The sequence below is a fragment of the Anopheles coluzzii genome, chromosome 2 (genome assembly GCF_943734685.1).
Source record: "Anopheles coluzzii chromosome 2, AcolN3, whole genome shotgun sequence".
NCBI classification, from domain to species: Eukaryota; Metazoa; Arthropoda; class Insecta; order Diptera; family Culicidae; genus Anopheles; species Anopheles coluzzii.
The window spans coordinates 60,813,589-60,833,565 of record NC_064670.1 but is presented as its reverse complement, the minus strand read 5'-3'; the positions used below and the strand labels follow the sequence as shown (position 1 = coordinate 60,833,565).

The 19,977-nt window shown below is 39.5% G+C and overlaps 1 protein-coding gene across 1 annotated transcript in view; it reads left to right on the top strand.

Annotated features, from left to right (window-relative positions):
* The window catches only part of LOC120960095 (rho GTPase-activating protein Graf), a 179,686-nt gene extending 161,732 nt beyond the window's left edge, over positions 1–17,954 (top strand). The window contains exons 13-15 of the mRNA XM_049605223.1: positions 15,791–16,792; positions 16,904–16,983; positions 17,063–17,954. Of these exons, the coding sequence (XP_049461180.1) occupies positions 15,791–16,792; positions 16,904–16,983; positions 17,063–17,154 (1,174 nt within the window). The 3' untranslated portion in view covers positions 17,155–17,954. The remainder of the gene's footprint in view (positions 1–15,790; positions 16,793–16,903; positions 16,984–17,062) is intronic.
* The last annotated feature ends 2,023 nt before the right edge of the window (positions 17,955–19,977 follow it).

Genomic DNA, 19,977 nt, shown 5'->3' with positions numbered 1-19,977 from the left:
TTATCGAAGAAATAACAAAGGCGTGGGTTTGAATTAAAACTGCCAAAAAATCATCAGACGGTGAACTGACTTACAGAAAACATTTATTTACTATTTATTTTTATATTTATATCTTTTGTGATATAAGAGCCTACCAGGGGTCAAACACATTTTTAATTCACTCTAGTACAGCGGTCGGCAAAGTCCGGCCAAATGCGGCCCGCCGCAATATTCAATCCGGCCCGCAAAAAGATTTGACTGATTTTGAAAGATGGGAAGAAACGATCGTATACAAATTACTGAAGATCTTCTAGTATACCATATTAAACCATCGTACTTTTTCAACTTTTAATTAAAGATACTGAACGGTCCATCATTTCATAATACTTAAATTAAAAGTTGAAAAAGTACGATGGTTCGAACTCGAGGTCAATATTCCCGTGGCTTTTGCATGAAAAAATATGCCATTTTCGACTGGCTGTAGAAAAAAAACTAGGAAAGATAATTTCTTTACATTTACATCTGTTCAAAGGGAATTATTTCAGATCACTTGCACAAATAAGTTCAAGACTTTGCGAATTGCCTTTCGTCAGTTATTATGATTTTTCACCATGGTGGAAACTTTGATTTTCATCAATTCCTCCTAAGTTTTCGCTACAAAATTGTTAGAGTAGAGTTTTTGCATCACATTGGCGTAGAAAAAAATCGATGGGACACAGGTGACGGATGTTGGACCAGTTTGCGGACTATGGTGTTATATCGAAATTCTGTCGAAATTCACCTGAAATGATTGCATTGAGTGTTTGCGTAATTGTTTGCCACTGCGAAGCCAGTGGATGCGATTTCTAATTCCTGATTTGTTTCTTCATGTTACCCAGGTATTATTTTACTGTTTGGTGGGTTGCATCGATATCCCGGTCCAGCTAACGCAGTAATGTAGGCACTTGACCTGACCCTCAGTCTCCATTTCAGCTTCATTTGAATTGAAACCTCAAAAATGAACCTGGGCTTTCTTTCGATGCTTTGATTGTTGCCTAATAGTGCCAAGATGTTGGCGACCGAAATGCCAAAACGGGTATTACTTATTATATACGACGTCCACAAACTTCCGCACGGAGTCCATTTTGGACGCTACGGGGTGCCATTCTTTGATCGCGCACGCTTTTGGCCATTCACTTTTTTGGCCATCATGGCAGGAGTTCGACTGATAGAGGTGTCAAATTTGCGGCTACTAAAACTACTCAAAGTACAATTAACGTGTTGTTAGTGCAGGTCAAGATAAACTCATGCAATATCGACAATTGTTGTCCACTTTTTATTGTAACCGTCATGTAATATTAACATTATTTTAACACCACAATAAGACTGTCAGAATAAAGGTTGCATACGTAATTTTCTGATTAATATTTTTATATATTAATTTTTTTAGTAGGTATTATCAATGTTGAACCATTCTTGGATGATAATGGATGGATAATTGCATAAATACAATTCATAAACGAGGTATTGAACAAGCTTAATCGAAGACTTATCGTCAAGCAGTTCGGTTGGGAATCTATATCGACAAAAGGGAAATTGCCATTGTTTTTCATTATCAACAACCTGGTAGTTGAAGTCTTCCAATAAAAGACTTTATGCAGAAAAAATAGTTCTTGAAACAGCTCAAACAAGGCATAAATCGTTCTGGAATGGCGTAAAAAGTATTCGAATTATTTCATCTGAATGTCCTGCCACGAACCAAGAGTCTGCGTACAAACGCGCCCACGGGCCTGCCCCCGCCCGAATGCAGTGTCGATTGCATACGATTCTATCTTTACCATTAACATGAGAGGGACAGGGCTTATACCACGAACGTACCCGAAAGGTATGCATGTTTCACCCAACAGGATCTAAAGGCATGGGCAAGGCAGAAGAAACAAAGAAAAGTTTCCTCACGGCTACATATGTCCTCTAGAGGCGTTGTCTATGCGTCTCGCTCGGTATCACAGCGGCATACGGCAGGTAAGCAGTACACATGATGCTAACATGTGTACAACTATTCACAACTATTCGGTTCGGCTCGGTAAACTTCACGTGAACGCCGGAACAAAAGGGCGCAGACTTTTTAATGATTTTGTATGACTTCGGCTGTTTTGGACCACGCGTGTAGGCGCTGGCAGAAAGTGTCCCAAAATTGTCAACTCTTGAAAACTTCTAAATACCCCTTTATTAATTAATTCGTGTCTCTTTATGACTATAATAAACGATGAAAGAGTAATAAGGTATGAAATGTCATGCTAAAAGATTTCCAGTTTTTTTCATTAAGAAAAAACGGCCTCTGCCGTAATGCATAAATATTCAGTAATTTTTATACGAATAGTTTCTTTTCGTCTTTGGTACCCTGTCAAATCCATAAGCGGACCAGATTTAATGCTGCGGCGCGGCGGATACTCCGGAAGCGCAAAGCGAAATGCGTTAATTTGCGCTGTATCGACTCCAAACGGGCTAGGGGGCAAGCAGCTTAAGGTCACCACATTAATGATGTGCTCTCTGGAGCGCACCCACGACTTCGATCCGAATCCGGCAATTGTTAATCCGATTCAGATTCCTGCAAAATGGAACCACTAGATCCGCCCGGATTCGTTCGGAGCCTTCGGAAGTCGTTCGGAGTCGGCCGGAGTCGTTCGAAGTCGTTCAAAGTCGATCGAACTCGTTCGAAGTCGTTCGAAGTCGTTCGGAGTCGTTCGGTGTCGTTCGGAGTCGTTCGGAGTCGGAATCGTCCGGAGGTCCGTTCTTATAGTCTGCGTACAAACGGCGTCCACCCAGCCAACAATTTCCGAAGGCGCCCCGTGTAAAAAATTTTTACATTAAGCTTTCCTTAAGTTTTTACACTAGCAGCAGCTAAAGTAAAAACTTTCAGCACGGCACAAACCGACGCACACATTCAAATGCTTGGATTGCTGGTCCTGCTTACGCATACATTTGTATTTATCCCTCCCCTTATATTTTCGGATTGCTGGTTGTAGTAGTGATGCTTTTTCTTTTTGCTTTATGCACACTTTCGCATGCTATTTATTGGTGTTACTCTTTCCACATGCGTTTTGGCACACTCACACTCTGTATACGGCAGGATGCTTCACCCCTTCCAAATGCTGCGGTTGCTTTCTGTTACCCTTCCTCTCGTTCTTCCTTCTACCCTCTGCGCTAGGATATCCTCGACTGGTGCTGCGCGTGTTCAGCCGGCGCCTGTCTGGAAATGACGTCACGGACTGGTGCTGCGCATGTTTAGCCGTATCCTAGGCGTCCTTGAAGTGCGCTCTTCTACCAAAGAGCTGTAATGAAATCTGTTGATGAAAATTAACCAATAATTAATCCATATTTTTTATAACAAACTAAACAATATTTTGCACATACGATTATAGAAACGCTTACCTTTATATTTTAAAACCGGACACCGTTTTCCTTCCGTCGATCGTTTTGCGGGATGTTGGCAACCGTCGATTAAAATGCGCGTGCACTGTAACTTTTTAGACGACAAGTGTTAGTTGAATGTATCCATTGAAGCACACACGAGGATAAGAAACTTACCTTAGAAATACAAGGATAAATCATTCCATAATTGAAGAAGAAGGAACACGGCACAAAACGTAAACGAGCAAAGTACGGGGCACAAGAAATCACACATCACTCCAACACATCCTTCCACAGTGAAAGTTCTGGACAGACTGAGGATGCCTAACACCCGGATGAGTGTGATAGCAGAAAAATCATGGGAGATCGAGAGAGATGTGTAGTCTCGGTTCAGCGGAATACGCATGCAGATGCATGCGTGTGTGTCACTCGAAGGATATCGGTTTCCCCCTTCTCCCGTTTTTCGTTCATAGACCACACGATCGGCGTTGTGCCGTCCAAAATCTAGAGAAAGAAGACATGCTCTCTCGCTTTGGCACACAGGAAAGTTTTCCAATAGCTTCGGTTTTGCTGGTTGGGCACGTGCCTGCCCACGCCCGAATGCAGAGCCGATTGCATACGATTCTATCTTCACCATTCACCAACATGAGAGGGACAGGGCTTATACCCCGAACGTACCCGAAAGGTATGCATGCTTCACTTATCAGGATCTAAAGGCAAGGACAAGGCAAAAGAAACACAGAAAAGTTTTTTCACGGCTACACATGTCCTCCAGACGCGTTGTCTATGCGTCTCGCTCGGTATCACAGCGGCATACGGCAGGTAAGCAGTACAAATGCTGCTACCTGAAACGCACACATGTTTAACGAATTCAACTATTCGGGTTGTCTCAGTAAAGGTCGGGTTTACCCGACGGAATAGCCGGAACACAAAGGCGCAGACTTTTTCATGATTTTGTATGACTTCGGCTGTTTTGGACCGTACATGTAGGCGCTGGCATACAGGCCTTTGTTTCGAAGGGCGACCTCGGCCGACTCTTGACGACTCCGGACGACTCCGAACGGTTTCGAACGACTCCGAACGACTCCGAACGACTCCGGACGATTCACGGATGATTCCGAACGACTCCGGATAATGCAGGGCGGACCTACCTTCCGGATAACCGTCAGTGCTGCAAAGTGTCATAAGCATCACGAGATTTTCAACAACGAAAACAATGAACCTTGGTAGCTTGATGCTCATTGATTTGATGATGATGATGATGATCAGTCCCACCTCTAACCCCAACACAGGTTTGAGAAGGACGAAAGTATCTATAAGATAATTCTACTCTAATAGTTGTTAAGAAATTTAAAAACGAGCAAGTGGTGGCTTTGGAAAACTCTCAGAGGAACCGTCCGAGTCATACACACACCCAAGATGACCAACATAGTTTTATCAAGAAAAAAACGGGTCATACTTAATCGAATACAATGGTATTCTCTAGCATCCTTTACGTAGCCCACCAAGAACCAATAAATGGATCTGGTGCACCATCAGGTTATCAGGACACAACTGTGACATGCATATGGCCAGTCCCACTAGTGCCAACCGCTGACTTCAGGGTCTCTGGAACCAACCTTCCGAAGCAGGAGAATTTAATGTATCCCTTACGTAGCTCGCCAAGTACCAACTAATGAATCCGGCGCACGACTTATCGGAACACAACTGCAACATGGATATGGCCAGTTCCACTAGTGCCAATGTTTGGCTCTAGGACACTACCTTCCGAAGCAAGTGAACCTTATCTGGAATTGGCCACTTGCAATCATCAATGAGTGAATCCTGTTGTGACCTCCCAGACCATGTGCAAACCGTAAATTCCCAAATAGATCCCGAATGACCACTTCCAACGAGTCTCTTTCATATAAATAAATAAATAAATAAATATATATATATATATATATATATATATATATATATATATATATATATATATATATATATATATATATATATATATATATATATATATATATATATATATATATATATACATATATATATATATATATAAAATTGTTATAAAATAAAATTGTTTCTGTGCTCCGCACAATTTCCAATTGGTTTGATAGTTCCAATTATTCCTTGGGCAAAAATAAGGATGCAGAAGCTGTGGATTGCGTGTCACGACTGAGATGACCCATTATCGTCAGAGCTTGCAGAAGAATGGAAAGGATTTCATGCTAATCTACCCTTGCTATTCGACATCATGATTCCGAGATACTTTCGTTTGCCAAAATCGACATCGATGCAGCTTCATTGTTTTGCCGAAGCGGCATATGGAGCAATCCTGCACAACAGACAGCAGTCCTGGAGAACGCAAAATTATGTTCGTCAAAATGCTTCAAAACGTCTACTTTCCGAACGACATGCGAGAATTGTCATCCGGAAAACCTGTGCGTGCATTTTCTCGTTTGAAATCTCTGCATTCTTTTATTGATACAGATGGATTACTCCGTGTTGGTGTCTGTCTGGGATCGAGTACTCTGGCAAACACCCTTTGCCACTACTAGGAAGTAGGCATTTTGCCAAACTAATAGCGTCCGATTGCTTCACGCAGGTCCGCGCGCCACGTTGGTTGAAATGCGAAAGGAATATAATAATTCGGTTTGCAAGAGCTGCGTAATGTGCTTTAGAGCAGATCCTAAAACAATATCTCAACCTATGTGGCAACTTCCTGAATCTCATGCTACGCCTGCGTGCCAATTTTCGGTTGTAGAAGTTGGTTATTGCGGGCCATTTCATCTCAAACCCGCTCATCGTAAAGCTGCTGCAAAAAAGGCATATGCAACTGTATCTGTCTGCTTTGCAGTCCAAGCAGTGCTTTTGGAGTTAGTGGAGAATCTGTCTACGGTCGCATTCCTTTCAGCTTTCCGTCGTTTCGTATCACGTAGAGGTTTTCCTGCTAAGGTTTACTCAGACAATGGGCTAAACTTTCGAGGAGCCCTCGTCTGCAACGTCTATCGCTTGGAGAGATGGTAACAGTGCTGGGGCAAATCGTGGCGCAAATGAACAGTCGCCCTTTAACTCCCTGATCTGAGGATTCTAGTGAAGTAGATGCCCTAACACCTGGGCATTTTCTCATTGGGATGGCTTTAATGGCGCTGCCTGATAACAACGTTGTGGATGTCCCTGAGAACCGCGTGCGCCAATTTCAATTGCTTCAACAGCTAGTGCAGCGGCACTAGAAGAGATGGAGGACCGAGTATTTGTGTGAGTTACAGAACAACAATCAACAGATTCTTGTTCCTCAGCGTGTGGCTGTCGGGCAAATAGTGATCTTGAAGGAGGATAACGTATCTTGCATAGATTTGCTGGGACACGTACTTATATAATAAATCCTTAATTCATCTACAAACTTAACTACAGCGCTATCAATAAGGAAACGAGAGCTATACTAATATTGAAGTCGAATAATCTTTGGTATTTGTTGAAGCTATGTATCATTTGGTTAATAGGCGCATTGTAGGAATGTGCAGATCTTGAGAACGTAGGTCTTAACAGCTCACGTATCCTGAGAGGTCGTTCAGGAGCATAAAGATTCAGCTTTTCAATCAGGTAGGGAGAGTCTATGTCCCCACTGATTAACTTCGCGACAAAAGTAGCTTGCAATGCCCGACGTCTATGTTCTAAGATTTGTAGACCAAGAAGCATGCACCGTGACAGGTAATCTAAATGTTGTGATGAAGCCCATTGTAATCGGTGTATTGCTATTCTGGAGAATCTTTTTTGTATGCTTTCTATCCTAGCCGTCCACACGTGACAGTATGGGGAGAAAATAACTGAATTAGACTCTAGGATGGAACGTACTAATGCGGTATATAATGCTTTCAGACATATTGGATCTTTTATCTCAAGAGTTTGCCAGATTACAAATCCTAACATCCTATTGGCCTTACTAATAATAGAGTGGTAATGCTCGCGAAAGGATAGTGATGAATCAAAGATCACACCAAGATCCCTGACTGATGACACGCGAGACAAATTGTAATTGTGCAATGAGTTATAAAAGTTTAAAGGGTTTCGTTTCCTGCTGAATGTAATCGCGCTGCATTTATCCACCCAGAGGCTTAGTTGGTTTGCCACACACCAATTGCTGAATAGGTTGAGATTGTTCTGGGGCGCGAAACAGTCATCGATTGACCTGATAACTGAAAAAAGTTTAATATCATCAGCATAATGTAGTACAGAATGTTTTGCGAGAATAAGAGTCACGTCGTTTATGTAGAGTGTAAATAATAGCGGCCCCAAGATGCTGCCTTGGAGAACTCCCGACGTATTTGTGAATGGTTGCGAAAAGATGTTATCTATTCTTACAGAATACATTCTGTCCGTCAGATATGATTTTAACCAATCGATGTCAAGAGGTGAAAGCTGTGCGAGTTTTGCAAGAAGGATGTTGTGATTGATGCTATCAAACGCAGCTTGGAAATCAGTGTACACTGTATTCATTTGATATTCCGATTCAAACGATGTATGACATTCCGAAACGAACTGAGCTAAGTTGGTGGTTACAGATCGTTTAGGTACGAAACCATGTTGATCAACCGATATGTAATTGATACATGACATAACTAGGACGTCGTAGATCATGATTTCCAAGATTTTTGCAAACGTGCATAGAGATGTTATACCACGATAGCTTTTGGCATCATTCTTAGGTACTCTCTTAAAAGCATAGGTGTCATCCATGAAAATTTCCACGGATCAGGAAAGATTCCCATTTTAAGCGATGCAGTAAAAACAGTCTCTAGAGGAGCGCGCAAAGCATCAGCGCACTTTTTCGCTACGATAGTCGGTATCCCATCGCACCCCGGATTATATGAAGTTTTCAGTCGATTGATGGCATTACAGATGATATCACCGTTAATCTCGAAATCATTTAGCGAAACACAGAAAGCGTCAGAAGGTGTTTATTCCAAAGCAGCCTCAAGCAGCGATGATGTAGTAGTATCAACAGAATAAACGCTTTTGAATTTTTCAGCGAATAGTTGACATATGTCGTAGCGATTATCAGCATGTTTATCGTTCCAAACAAGATGATTAGGTGCGCCGCTGTCCTTTCGTTTATTGTGCATGAATTGCCAGAATAATGTTGGGCAATCGATGAACTGTGATTGTAGATTTTGTGTGTAATCAATGTAGAGCAGTTTGTTCATTTGTCTAAAATGGCTGGTAATGGTATTTAGCCAGAGCTTGTCTGATGACAAACGAGTGCGTTTATATCGGCGCTTGGCTCTATTTTTAGACCGTCTTATATTATTTAATATCCTGTTACTCCATGCAGGTCCACGTTTTCTTGATGCTGTCTTTAAGGGACAACATTCAGCGAATCTGAGCGAAGCGAACACTAATAAGTACATAGTTTATCAGTGAAGGAACGAATAGCGGTATTCAGATCATAGTTGGTGGTGCAGTCGGGATTGCAGAAGGACCAATCTACATCGCGCAGCATAGCATCCATTTTAGCGAAGTCGGCTTTGCGGAAATTAAAGCTCATGAGTGTATTAGCGTTGTCCGAGACAGGATCGTTGATATTAGTGCGATACGATTTGAATTCCGCAATTAAACATGGATGATACACATAGGTATTTATTAGCCAATCTTGTGTAGATTGGATCTGCATCCCTTCCTTCACAATATTGTCGTCAGCAAGAATGAGGTATAGTACATTGTTTTTGATATTTTTAATAAAGTTAACTTTTGTCATGCCTGCATAGTTCATTTCATCCAGCAGATCCCCGCATACGGTGGAAATTTGAGATCCAGAAAAATCGAGCATTGGTAGCCCCCTGTCTGATAACTTCCAAGCAAGATTAGGTTGGTTAAAATCTCCCAGTATTAATAATCGTAATAATAATTTAGCCGGTCTCGTAGTACAGTCGTCAACTCGTACGACTTAACAACATGCCCGTCATGGGTTCGATCCCCAAATGGACCGTGCCGCCATACGTAGGACTGACTATCCTGCTATGGGGGGAAATTAGTCACTGAAAGCCAAGCCCACAAGTGGTACAGGCAGGCCTTGACCGACAACGGTTGTTGAGCCAAAGAAGAAGAAGAAGATTAATAATCGATCGTGTGGGTTCGCTTCTCTGACGTTCCGCACGGTTTAGCATAGAGCTTTCATTACATGTGTTATTAGATTTATCTGGAGGTATGTACATGGCTCCAATAGTGTGGGCAGTGTTCATGTTTGTGATACGAATGAACACGGTTTCAATAGAAGGGTCAGAAGAGAACATTTGACTCACCCATTTTGATAGTACTGCGATTAGAACCCATCCTCCTTTAATCTTTTTACTATTTGCAGAATTTCGATCATTTCGGAAGACTGTATACCGGTTGTCAAAAAGTTGACCGGAGTAAATTTAACTGTCCAACCAAGTTTCCGTTAGTACAATAATGTCATAGTCGCATACTGATGAAGCAGCAAAAAAATCACTGAGTTTTGATCGGAGCCCATGCACGTTCTGATAATATACTTTTAAGTTATCATAATCAATTTCATTGTTATTATTATTATTATCGGATCGTAAAATATTAACATGGTCATGTGAGCTTACCGGATCATCTGGCTGCGCAATTCGTATCGTTGTGTTGTAGGGGATGGGGACAGAAGTTGCGGCGGAGATGTCAACAGAATCGGTGAGCATGGTTCTATGATCGATGAAGAGTGTAGCGGTAAAGTTTCCGTTGTTGTCGTTAGCGGCAGGTGCAGTAACGGACCATTGAACGTTTGCCTCATGCGAGCACGGGATTGGGACGACGGTGCATTCTCGTTTTTTGGATTGCCATGGGAAACAAATCTTTTGTATACCATGCCTCGCGGCCAAGTGCTGGGTTCTAACGCTAGATTCAATAGCGATTTAGGTACACCGATTTTGAATGAGATGAACTTGAGTTCATAAGACATGTTGTGTGGTCGAATGTTATATATCAAAATATCGGTAGTACCCAGTTGTTTTGATATCAGTTCACGCATATCATTTATTGTTGTGCTGGGATCAACTCTCGTAACAAAAAGCCAGAATTTGGTTTCGTTGTTAGGAATGAACTTGACCTCTACAGGTATAGCAGCTGTACCATGCTTTAATTCAGTGTTAGATGTGCAATTGGGAAGAATCGTTTGTTTATCTGTACAGGATGGTAGTATGAGAGAACGAGAACGGGTGTTTTCTATCCTTGTTTTCAACGAATCTAACGCAGAATGTTTTATACTTGCGGGCGGAATAACTGCTATCGATGATATGTCGACTAAGCTGGGATGCTGAGCGGACTGGGCACTAGTGTTAGTGAGCGAATTTGCTTGGTTGGACACTCGAGGTGGTGATGAAATTGTGTTTGTGATTGTGGTGTTTAAATTCTCACTCAAAACTTGATTTGGACGATTTTCACTACATTGCACTATGTTTTGCTTTTGTAGATCAGTAGGACAACCTGATGAATTAGAGGAATTGGTATTTGATTGTAAGGCCGTAATAATAGCTGGTATCGCGAAAGAATTGGTTTAAAATCAACAGTCGTTAAAAATTAACCAGAGTCGTTAAAAATTGCTAGAATTTGGCATCGCGAACGCATTGAGTTCATTTGTTAATTTTAACGACTGGTCCTATGCTGTCGTTAAACAAACGACTGTCAAGGGCGTATGCGATACAAATTAACAGTCGTTTAATTATACTGCTCGAATTTTTTACCCGTGTTTGCCTATATGCGATATCGAGCAGTCGTTAACTGTTTTGACGGTCGTTTATTTTAACAGGAATGAACAACAAATGAACTCGGTTAAACCAAAATGAACTTTAAACGACTGTTAAAATGTGTTCATTTATTCGCGATGCCGGCTAATAGCTGGTATCGCGAAAGAATTGGTTTAAAATTAACAGTCGTTAAAAATTAACCAGAGTCGTTAAAAATTTGCTAGAATTTGGCATCGCGAACGCATTGAACGTATGCGATACAAATTAACAGTCGTTTAATTATACTGCTCGATTTTTTCCCCGTGTTTGCCTATATGCGATATCGAGCAATCGTTAATTGTTTTGACGGTCGTTTATTTTAACAGGAATGAACAACAAATGAACACGGTTAAACCAAAATGAACTTTAAACGACTGTTAAAAAGAGTTCATTTATTCGCGATGCCGGCTAATGTTGGTGTATATGTGATCACTGAATCGCTTGTCTACTTCTTTTACAATGTCTTCTTTGAAGGTTTGTAGGAGTTGGGCTATTGCACTAATACAGGTAGATTTGCTTTCACGGCACTGTGTGCATATCCATCTGAGACCGCTGTTGCTGCATTACTACATGCATTCGTAATGTAAACTATACCTCATTCTTGCTGACGACAATATTGTGAAGGAAGGGATGCAGATCCAATCTACACAAGATTGGCTAATAAATACCTATGTGTATCATCCATGTTTAATTGCGGAATTCAAATCGTATCGCACTAATATCAACGATCCTGTCTCGGACAACGCTAATACACTCATGAGCTTTAATTTCCGCAAAGCCGACTTCGCTAAAATGGATGCTATGCTGCGCGATGTAGATTGGTCCTTCTGCAATCCCGACTGCACCACCAACTATGATCTGAATACCGCTATTCGTTCCTTCACTGATAAACTATGTACTTATTAGTGTTCGCTTTGCTCAGATTCGCTGAATGTTGTCCCTTAAAGACAGCATCAAGAAAACGTGGACCTGCATGGAGTAACAGGATATTAAATAATATAAGACGGTCTAAAAATAGAGCCAAGCGCCGATATAAACGCACTCGTTTGTCATCAGACAAGCTCTGGCTAAATACCATTACCAGCCATTTTAGACAAATGAACAAACTGCTCTACATTGATTACACACAAAATCTACAATCACAGTTCATCGATTGCCCAACATTATTCTGGCAATTCATGCACAATAAACGAAAGGACAGCGGCGCACCTAATCATCTTGTTTGGAACGATAAACATGCTGATAATCGCTACGACATATGTCAACTATTCGCTGAAAAATTTGGAATACACACCTTCTGACGCTTTCTGTGTTTCGCTAAATGATTTCGAGATTAACGGTGATATCATCTGTAATGCCATCAATCGACTGAAAACTTCATATAATCCGGGGTGCGATGGGATACCGACTATCGTAGCGAAAAAGTGCGCTGATGCTTTGCGCGCTCCTCTAGAGACTGTTTTTACTGCATCGCTTAAAATGGGAATCTTTCCTGATCCGTGGAAATTTTCATGGATGACACCTATGCTTTTAAGAGAGTACCTAAGAATGATGCCAAAAGCTATCGTGGTATAACATCTCTATGCACGTTTGCAAAAATCTTGGAAATCATGATCTACGACGTCCTAGTTATGTCATGTATCAATTACATATCGGTTGATCAACATGGTTTCGTACCTAAACGATCTGTAACCACCAACTTAGCTCAGTTCGTTTCGGAATGTCATACATCATTTGAATCGGAATATCAAATGGATACAGTGTACACTGATTTTCAAGCTGCGTTTGATAGCATCAATCACAACATCCTTCTTGCAAAACTCGCACCGCTTGGTATTTCACCTCTTGTCATCGATTGGTTAAAATCATATCTGACGGACAGAATGTATTCTGTAAGAATAGATAACATCTTTTCGCAACATCGTCTGCTCTTGCAAACCGAATTATTATATTCCTCTGCATTTCAAACAACATGGCGCGCGGACCTGCGTGAAGCAATCGGACGCTATTAGTTTGGCAAAATGCCTACCTCCTAGTAGTGGCAAAGGGTGTTTGCCAGAGTACTCGATCCCAGACAGACACCAACACGGAGTAATCCATCTGTATCAATAAAAGGATGCGGAGATTTCAAACGAGAAAATGCACGCACAGGTTTTCCGGATGACAATTCTCGCATGTCGTTCGGAAAGAAGACGTTTTGAAGCATTTTGACGAACATTATTTTGCGTTCTCCAGGACTGCTCTCTGTTGTACAGGATTGCTCCATATGCCGCTTCGTCAAAACAATGAAGCTGCATCGATGTCGATTTTGGCAAACGAAAGTATCTCGGAATCATGATGTCGAATAGCAAGGGTAGATTAGCATGAAATCCTTTCCATTCTTCTGCAAGCTCTGACGATAATGGGTCATCTCAGTCGTGACACGCAATCCACAGCTTCTGCATCCTTATTTTTGCCCAAGAAATAATTGGAACTATCAAACCAATTGGAAATTGTGCGGAGCACAGAAACTGTGCGGAGTACAAAAAATGTGCGGAGCACAAAAACTGTGCGGAGCACAGAAACTGTGCGGAGCACAAAAATTGTGCGGAGCACAAAAAATGTGCGAAGTGTGGCATCACAATTTTATAAAATGTGCAATTGTGCTCGTACATTTTACTGTGCTGTGTGTGCGTGGTGGCACAGTGCTACTTGACTCATCACTAACTGTACCTTGGCCTTTTGTCTGCAAAAATTCATGATAATATTCTGAGCCCAGCAAAATATCAATTTGACTGCGATTGCCAGCATCGGGATCAGCCAATTGAAAATCATGATTAAGTAGTGACGTGTCGATACGTTCCGTATGGTAGTCAGTTATCATTGATGGGGCCGAAAAATTCATTCGACGTTTGTAGGCAAAGTTCCTTGATGGTATTTTCGCTTCAACGGTTAGCTGTGAATACCGGGCATTTGCCTACGCCCACTAGCTCTTGGTTGCGACCTTTTCCGTTCAGATGCAAACTGCGACATAGAGTTGCTGATATAATATTCTCTTGTGCGCCGCTATCGATCAACGCTCCTGCTTGTTTCTGCTTTCTTGAAGAATTTTTAACAAAAATAATCGCCATAGATAAAAGTACATGATTTTGCGATGCGGTTATAGCTGCGTTTACTGACGATGTGATACTAATAGATTCGTTCACGTTCAACTCATTCATTTGTTCCGGTAGCGATCCATTTAGCTGTTCTCTATGCAAAAGACTATGGTGTTTTTATGACATTCGGAACATCGAAATTTTATCTTGCATGCCATAGAGACGTGCCCCGGGCGTAGACAGTTACGGCAAAGCCGTTTTTCGCTTAAAAAATGGTAGTTGTCATCAATTGACATGTCGTTAAATACATTGCATGTATGAAGTTAGTATTGTTCATCACATTTTACGCAAATATGAATCAGGGATGTTACGTTCATTGCCAATTGTCGTTCTACTGTCTTTCTTAATTTACCGGTTTAAACACGAACCTCTGTAACAGCATCTAGAACTCGAGATTGAACATAAATAAATTTCACTTAATCACCAAAACTGTGTTTTTTTTTTCTACATGCTTCATCCAATCATGGTGTGTTTTTTCATCCAGCTTTGATAGCATAACTGGGATAATAAGCATACCCCATTCATCCTAACTGCTTCAGAAGCTTTATATTTCGCTCAAACGTGTCCACCAATGAATGGATTTCCGTCTGGCTGGAGGATTTCAAAGTGGGATACTGCAATAAAGAATTAACGTAACGCTTTTTTAGTACATTCATTCGAAAATCGCTCAACAAGAGCGTTCCAGGCTGGCATACAGCTTTCCCCTGTCGATGGAAAAGAATTAATCAGGCTAGCAGTTTCTCCTTTCCACAATTGTTTCAAATAACCTATTTTGTGCACAGGCGCTAGAGTTGTATTAGTGTAAATATTTGTCTCAAACATATCGCGGAAAGGTGGCCATTCGTCGTATTTTCCTGAAAAAAACTGGAAGCGACATGCTTGGCAATTTGATGAGGTAGCTTGATTCACCCATACTATCTTGAATTTGACTTGCCGACTCTTTCACTCGCACTGGTGGAGCTTCTACTGGTGGGTGCTTAATAATCTTCAATCTGCAATTTGAATCGATTTGAGATCCGCAATTTTAATGTAATTTTCATCTACGGCGTATAACTACCTACTACTACAATGTACAACACTAATTACTTGAGTAAATTGTACTGATTTGACACATCAGTTGTAAAATTCCATATATTTTACCTTTTATCGAATGTTAAAATCTATTTCAAAAGACTCCAAGCCGTTGTTTTAAGTCAGAATCATATCAAATAATTAAATAAAAATCGACTTACGCGGTATTTTGCGGTCGTTATCGGTCCCAATTTACCGTGTATCTCAGGAACCGCCTGTATTCCTCAAAACAAGTGCGAAATAAAAATAGCACCTCTACCTAAAAACAGCTTTCTGTTAATTTGTTTCGTGGTCTCGTTTAGGTTATGGTTCAGTTACGGGTAGTGTTCATCAGAAAAGAAAAGTTACGAAGAAACAAAATGGATTGCTAACAACTTTATATAAATAATTTTAACATGTGGTAATTTAAATCTATTTGATATCTTTTCACAGATCCCAATCTACTAAAAGTCCTTTATTTCACCGTCCGGACAGCAGTAGTAGTGGAAATACTGGAACAAGTGGGAGTACTGGAGCTACCGCAGGAAATATAAGTTTCTGTAAAGATCGTATTATTTCTACTACGCATGCTATCTACACCCAAACACAACCTGTGGTTCGTGTAGTTGCTAAATCAAACTACACTGAACCGATTATGTCTTCAAATGTGCATCATATGTCCAACAGCATACCGTCACTATACAGTAAAGGTACTAATCATTATCCGACCTATGAAGCTAAACCGACTATTATTGCTTCAATCATCAACGAATCTACTCCATCTACTCTACTTGTGAGGGATCACAACTTGTCACATAACTTGAAATCTAACACTGAAAATACTCCAAATCACAAGAATGCACAACCTAGTGCAATAGACATTCCTATCGGATACCAAAGGGCTGTAATAGGTGCATGTTACTCTCCACATCAACAACCAATCACATCATTCTCAATAAACTGTTCAGTGTCTGGAATCAATAATATTTCAAGTTGTGACTCTGCTATTCCTCATGGAATTTGTGACCGCGTAACTGCATCTACAAATAGTAATGCCGATCTTACAAATTCACGCGTAGAATTGTCAACGTATGAGAAAATAAATTCAACAAGCAGTTCGGCAGAATCAGTTTGTTCGTTATCAGGTGGTGCCGTTGGTGCCAATGTATTAACTTTACGAAACAAAAAGAGTGCCAAATCTACATCAAAATACGACAGTAGTGGAGCCATCATCAATAATTGTTCAACTATTACTTCTTTGAAATCTTTTGTTGACGTTCAAGACTCTGAACTTTTAGCTAGTCCTAGTTACTGTAGGCCAAAGAAATCGCAGCGTGTTAAAGACTATGGCCGAAATCGTCAGTTACCTAACGTTCAACAACAGTTGTCATTAGTTCAACATCAATATGTACAACAAAAACATGGAAAACCACCGTTAACGGCTCGAGCAGATATGTAAGTTAAAGTTACGCTATGAATGTTAATATATTTTATACCTAATAGCAACTTTTTTCTGTTGATATATATATATATATATATATATCATATATTATTTTATTTATTTAGAAGAGTACGTACTTTATACGCTTGTTTAGCAGAAAACGACGGGGAATTATCGTTTGAACCGAATCAAATTATTACGAATGGTAAGTAAAGAAGATTATATTTTTAATAAATATACAATATAAAATAATGAGCATCAAATAAATTATGTATTTTTTTCAGTTCGCCGATCTAACGAACCAGGATGGTTAGAAGGAATATTGAATGGAAAATCTGGTTTGATACCAGAAAATTATGTGGAAATTTTAAAATAATGAATTGATCTCCACACTGGTTTAGTTAAAAATACAAAACAATAATGTGCACGCATCACTAAATTCCATAAGATATTCTTTTGATCTTTTACAAATTGATAAACACGTTCCAGACCTTGATAAAACTTCATGTTGCAAGAACTTGTTTTTTGCTACAAATTGTTTCATGTTTGTTTTGTTGTAGGAATGTTCACGGAAGCATTTGACCACCAAAACAGGTACAAAATTATCCCTTGTTAATTTGAAGTCATTTTTTAAGATCAAATGCGTAAAAAGTTTTTGAAAAGAATAAAAAAATGGAAATGTAGTCATTGAACAAACATTGCAGCAACATTCCCATATGCCCCCTTAGTTTTTTTTAAATTATAACTAATTCTGAAAAAGGTTTTATTTTGGGCGAAAAATTTGAAGTCGTTTTAAGTTTTGCCCTGTCGAGTAATGTCATTATTTTGAATAATTATGCGTCATTGCAGCATATAAAACGATGAAACGATAACATAAATCATAGCAAATTCCAACTTTAACATTCGTCCTATGCTCTAATAAATGTTGTTTAACATAAACGTTGCTTCCGTATTTACGACTGTACATTCCAAGCCAAATACAAATTAAAGTATTTTAGTAAGGCTAATAAGGTGAATATAAGGTATAATTATAGATCAAACCTAGTCGGAAAAAGACATAAAATAAAAGTGACAAAAAATAAAAAGACATAAACATAAATTAAAATTCTATAGAACTTGTCGATGATCAATTATTAAATTTTCTTTTTTAGCCAACGGGCAATTTTGGTTACCCAAGCAACGATGTACAATTTATTTCTTATATCCGACCCTCCTGATTCAATATCACTCCCTTATTCATCCTTTCTTTATCGTCTGATAGATCTGGTGACACATTTTCCTTGTCGGATGAATCAATTTCTTTTGCAGTTCTGTACATGTACAACATACAGGGTTTTACAAGTCAGAATCGAATGTCAGCAAAACAATTTCAGAAGCTCAAGATGCAGTTTAGCTGTCAAACGTTGTTGTTTCACCGCACCGATGCTATTTTCAATAGCGCAATTTGATTTTTAAATCGCTCAAGTTGTTTTTTAGAGGCCTTTCGCATCGTTTTGCAAATTCAAACACTTATTTTTAGATTATATGATTGAGATCAATGCTTTTATTCATTTAAGCATTATATTTATGAAATATTACGTATTTATGGTAAAAATGGCGATTTTCTGTGCAAAAAGCTACATAAACATTGTACATGTTTACATACGCAAGTGCTCGTAGCTTTTTGCACAGAAACACTCATTTTTTACAATAAATACGTAATGTTTCATAAATATAACGCTAGAAATGCACTAAATAATTGATTTGTATACAAATAATCTAAAAATGAGTGTTTGAATTTGCAAAACGATGCGAAAGGCCTCTAAAAAACAACTTGAGCGATTTAAAAATCAAATTGCGCTATTGAAAATAGCATCGGTGCGGTGAAACAACAACGTTTGACAGCTAAAGTGAATCTTGAGCTTCTGAAATTGTTTTGCTGACATTCTATTCTGACTTGTAAAACCCTGTAAAAGCCCGCAATAAATATACAAGCGTATATGCAAACAATGGACAACTTGCAAATGAATTTCAATAAGGCAGCGGTCTAATGTTGTTGCGCGCAACATTGTTGCTCGGAGACATATCGCTGAGGTGGTCTATGAATGTTGCTGGCAACATTTCGCATTGACATTGTTTAGCGTCAAAAATTAGCCAATTAACAGCTCAGAGTTTTTTTTATCATTCACTTGTTGAATAATGAGATGAAATAAACAACAAAAAATGTATTATAAATGCTTAAAATCCTAATTAAGCGGATGTCAACAAAACGCACACTGCTGCTGTGTCATTTCATACACCCGATTACCATGACCAAGGTAAATAGAAAATGTTGCCAGACAAAAATCAAATTGGATTAAATTTGGCATGCAACAAAGTTGCAACAAAGCGCTAGCTGTCAAAATCCATACACTTTGCAGGCAACAATGTAGCGCGCAACAAGATTAGACCAACGCCTAAGACACTGGTCTAATCTTGTTGCGCGCAACATTGTTGCTGGCAAAATGCATGTATTTTGACAGCTAGCGCAACTTTGTTGCTGGCCAAATTCAATCAAATTTGATTTTCGTCTGGCAACATTTTCTATTTACCTTGGACATGGTAATCGGGTGTATGAAATGACACAGCAGTGTGCGTTTTGTTGACATCCACTAAATTTGGATTTTAAGCATTTATAATCAATTTTTTAATGTTTATTTTGTTTTTTCAACACTTTATTCAACAAGTGAATGATAAAAAAATAAACTCTGAGCTGTTAATAGGCAATTTTTTGACGCTAAACAATGTCAAAGCGAAATGTTGCCAGCAACATTCATAGACCACCTCAGCGAAATGTCTCCGAGCAACAATGTTACGCGCAACAACATTAGACCGCTGCCTAAGTCACATTGAAAGCTTGTGTAGTGATATTAAAACTTCAAAATACCAAAAAAAATATATGACTTGTGGTTTTTTGTAGTTGCTTAGAGTTTTATTGGTCGATGTTCACTCGGGCAGCGTTTCCTCTTAGATCGGACTTTTCTGAATAATCCTAAACCTCAACTTATCCTTAATTTGTATTCATTCGTTCGCACCAAAATTCCTTAATCATACTCCTCATTGGCTAATCCTAATTATCGCCTATTTTACTATTTCCTATTTCCTATCTTATGCTATTCTATTCTATCCTACGTGTAACCTTAATTGTAGTTGTATGTGTGTAAATATATATGTGCATAAT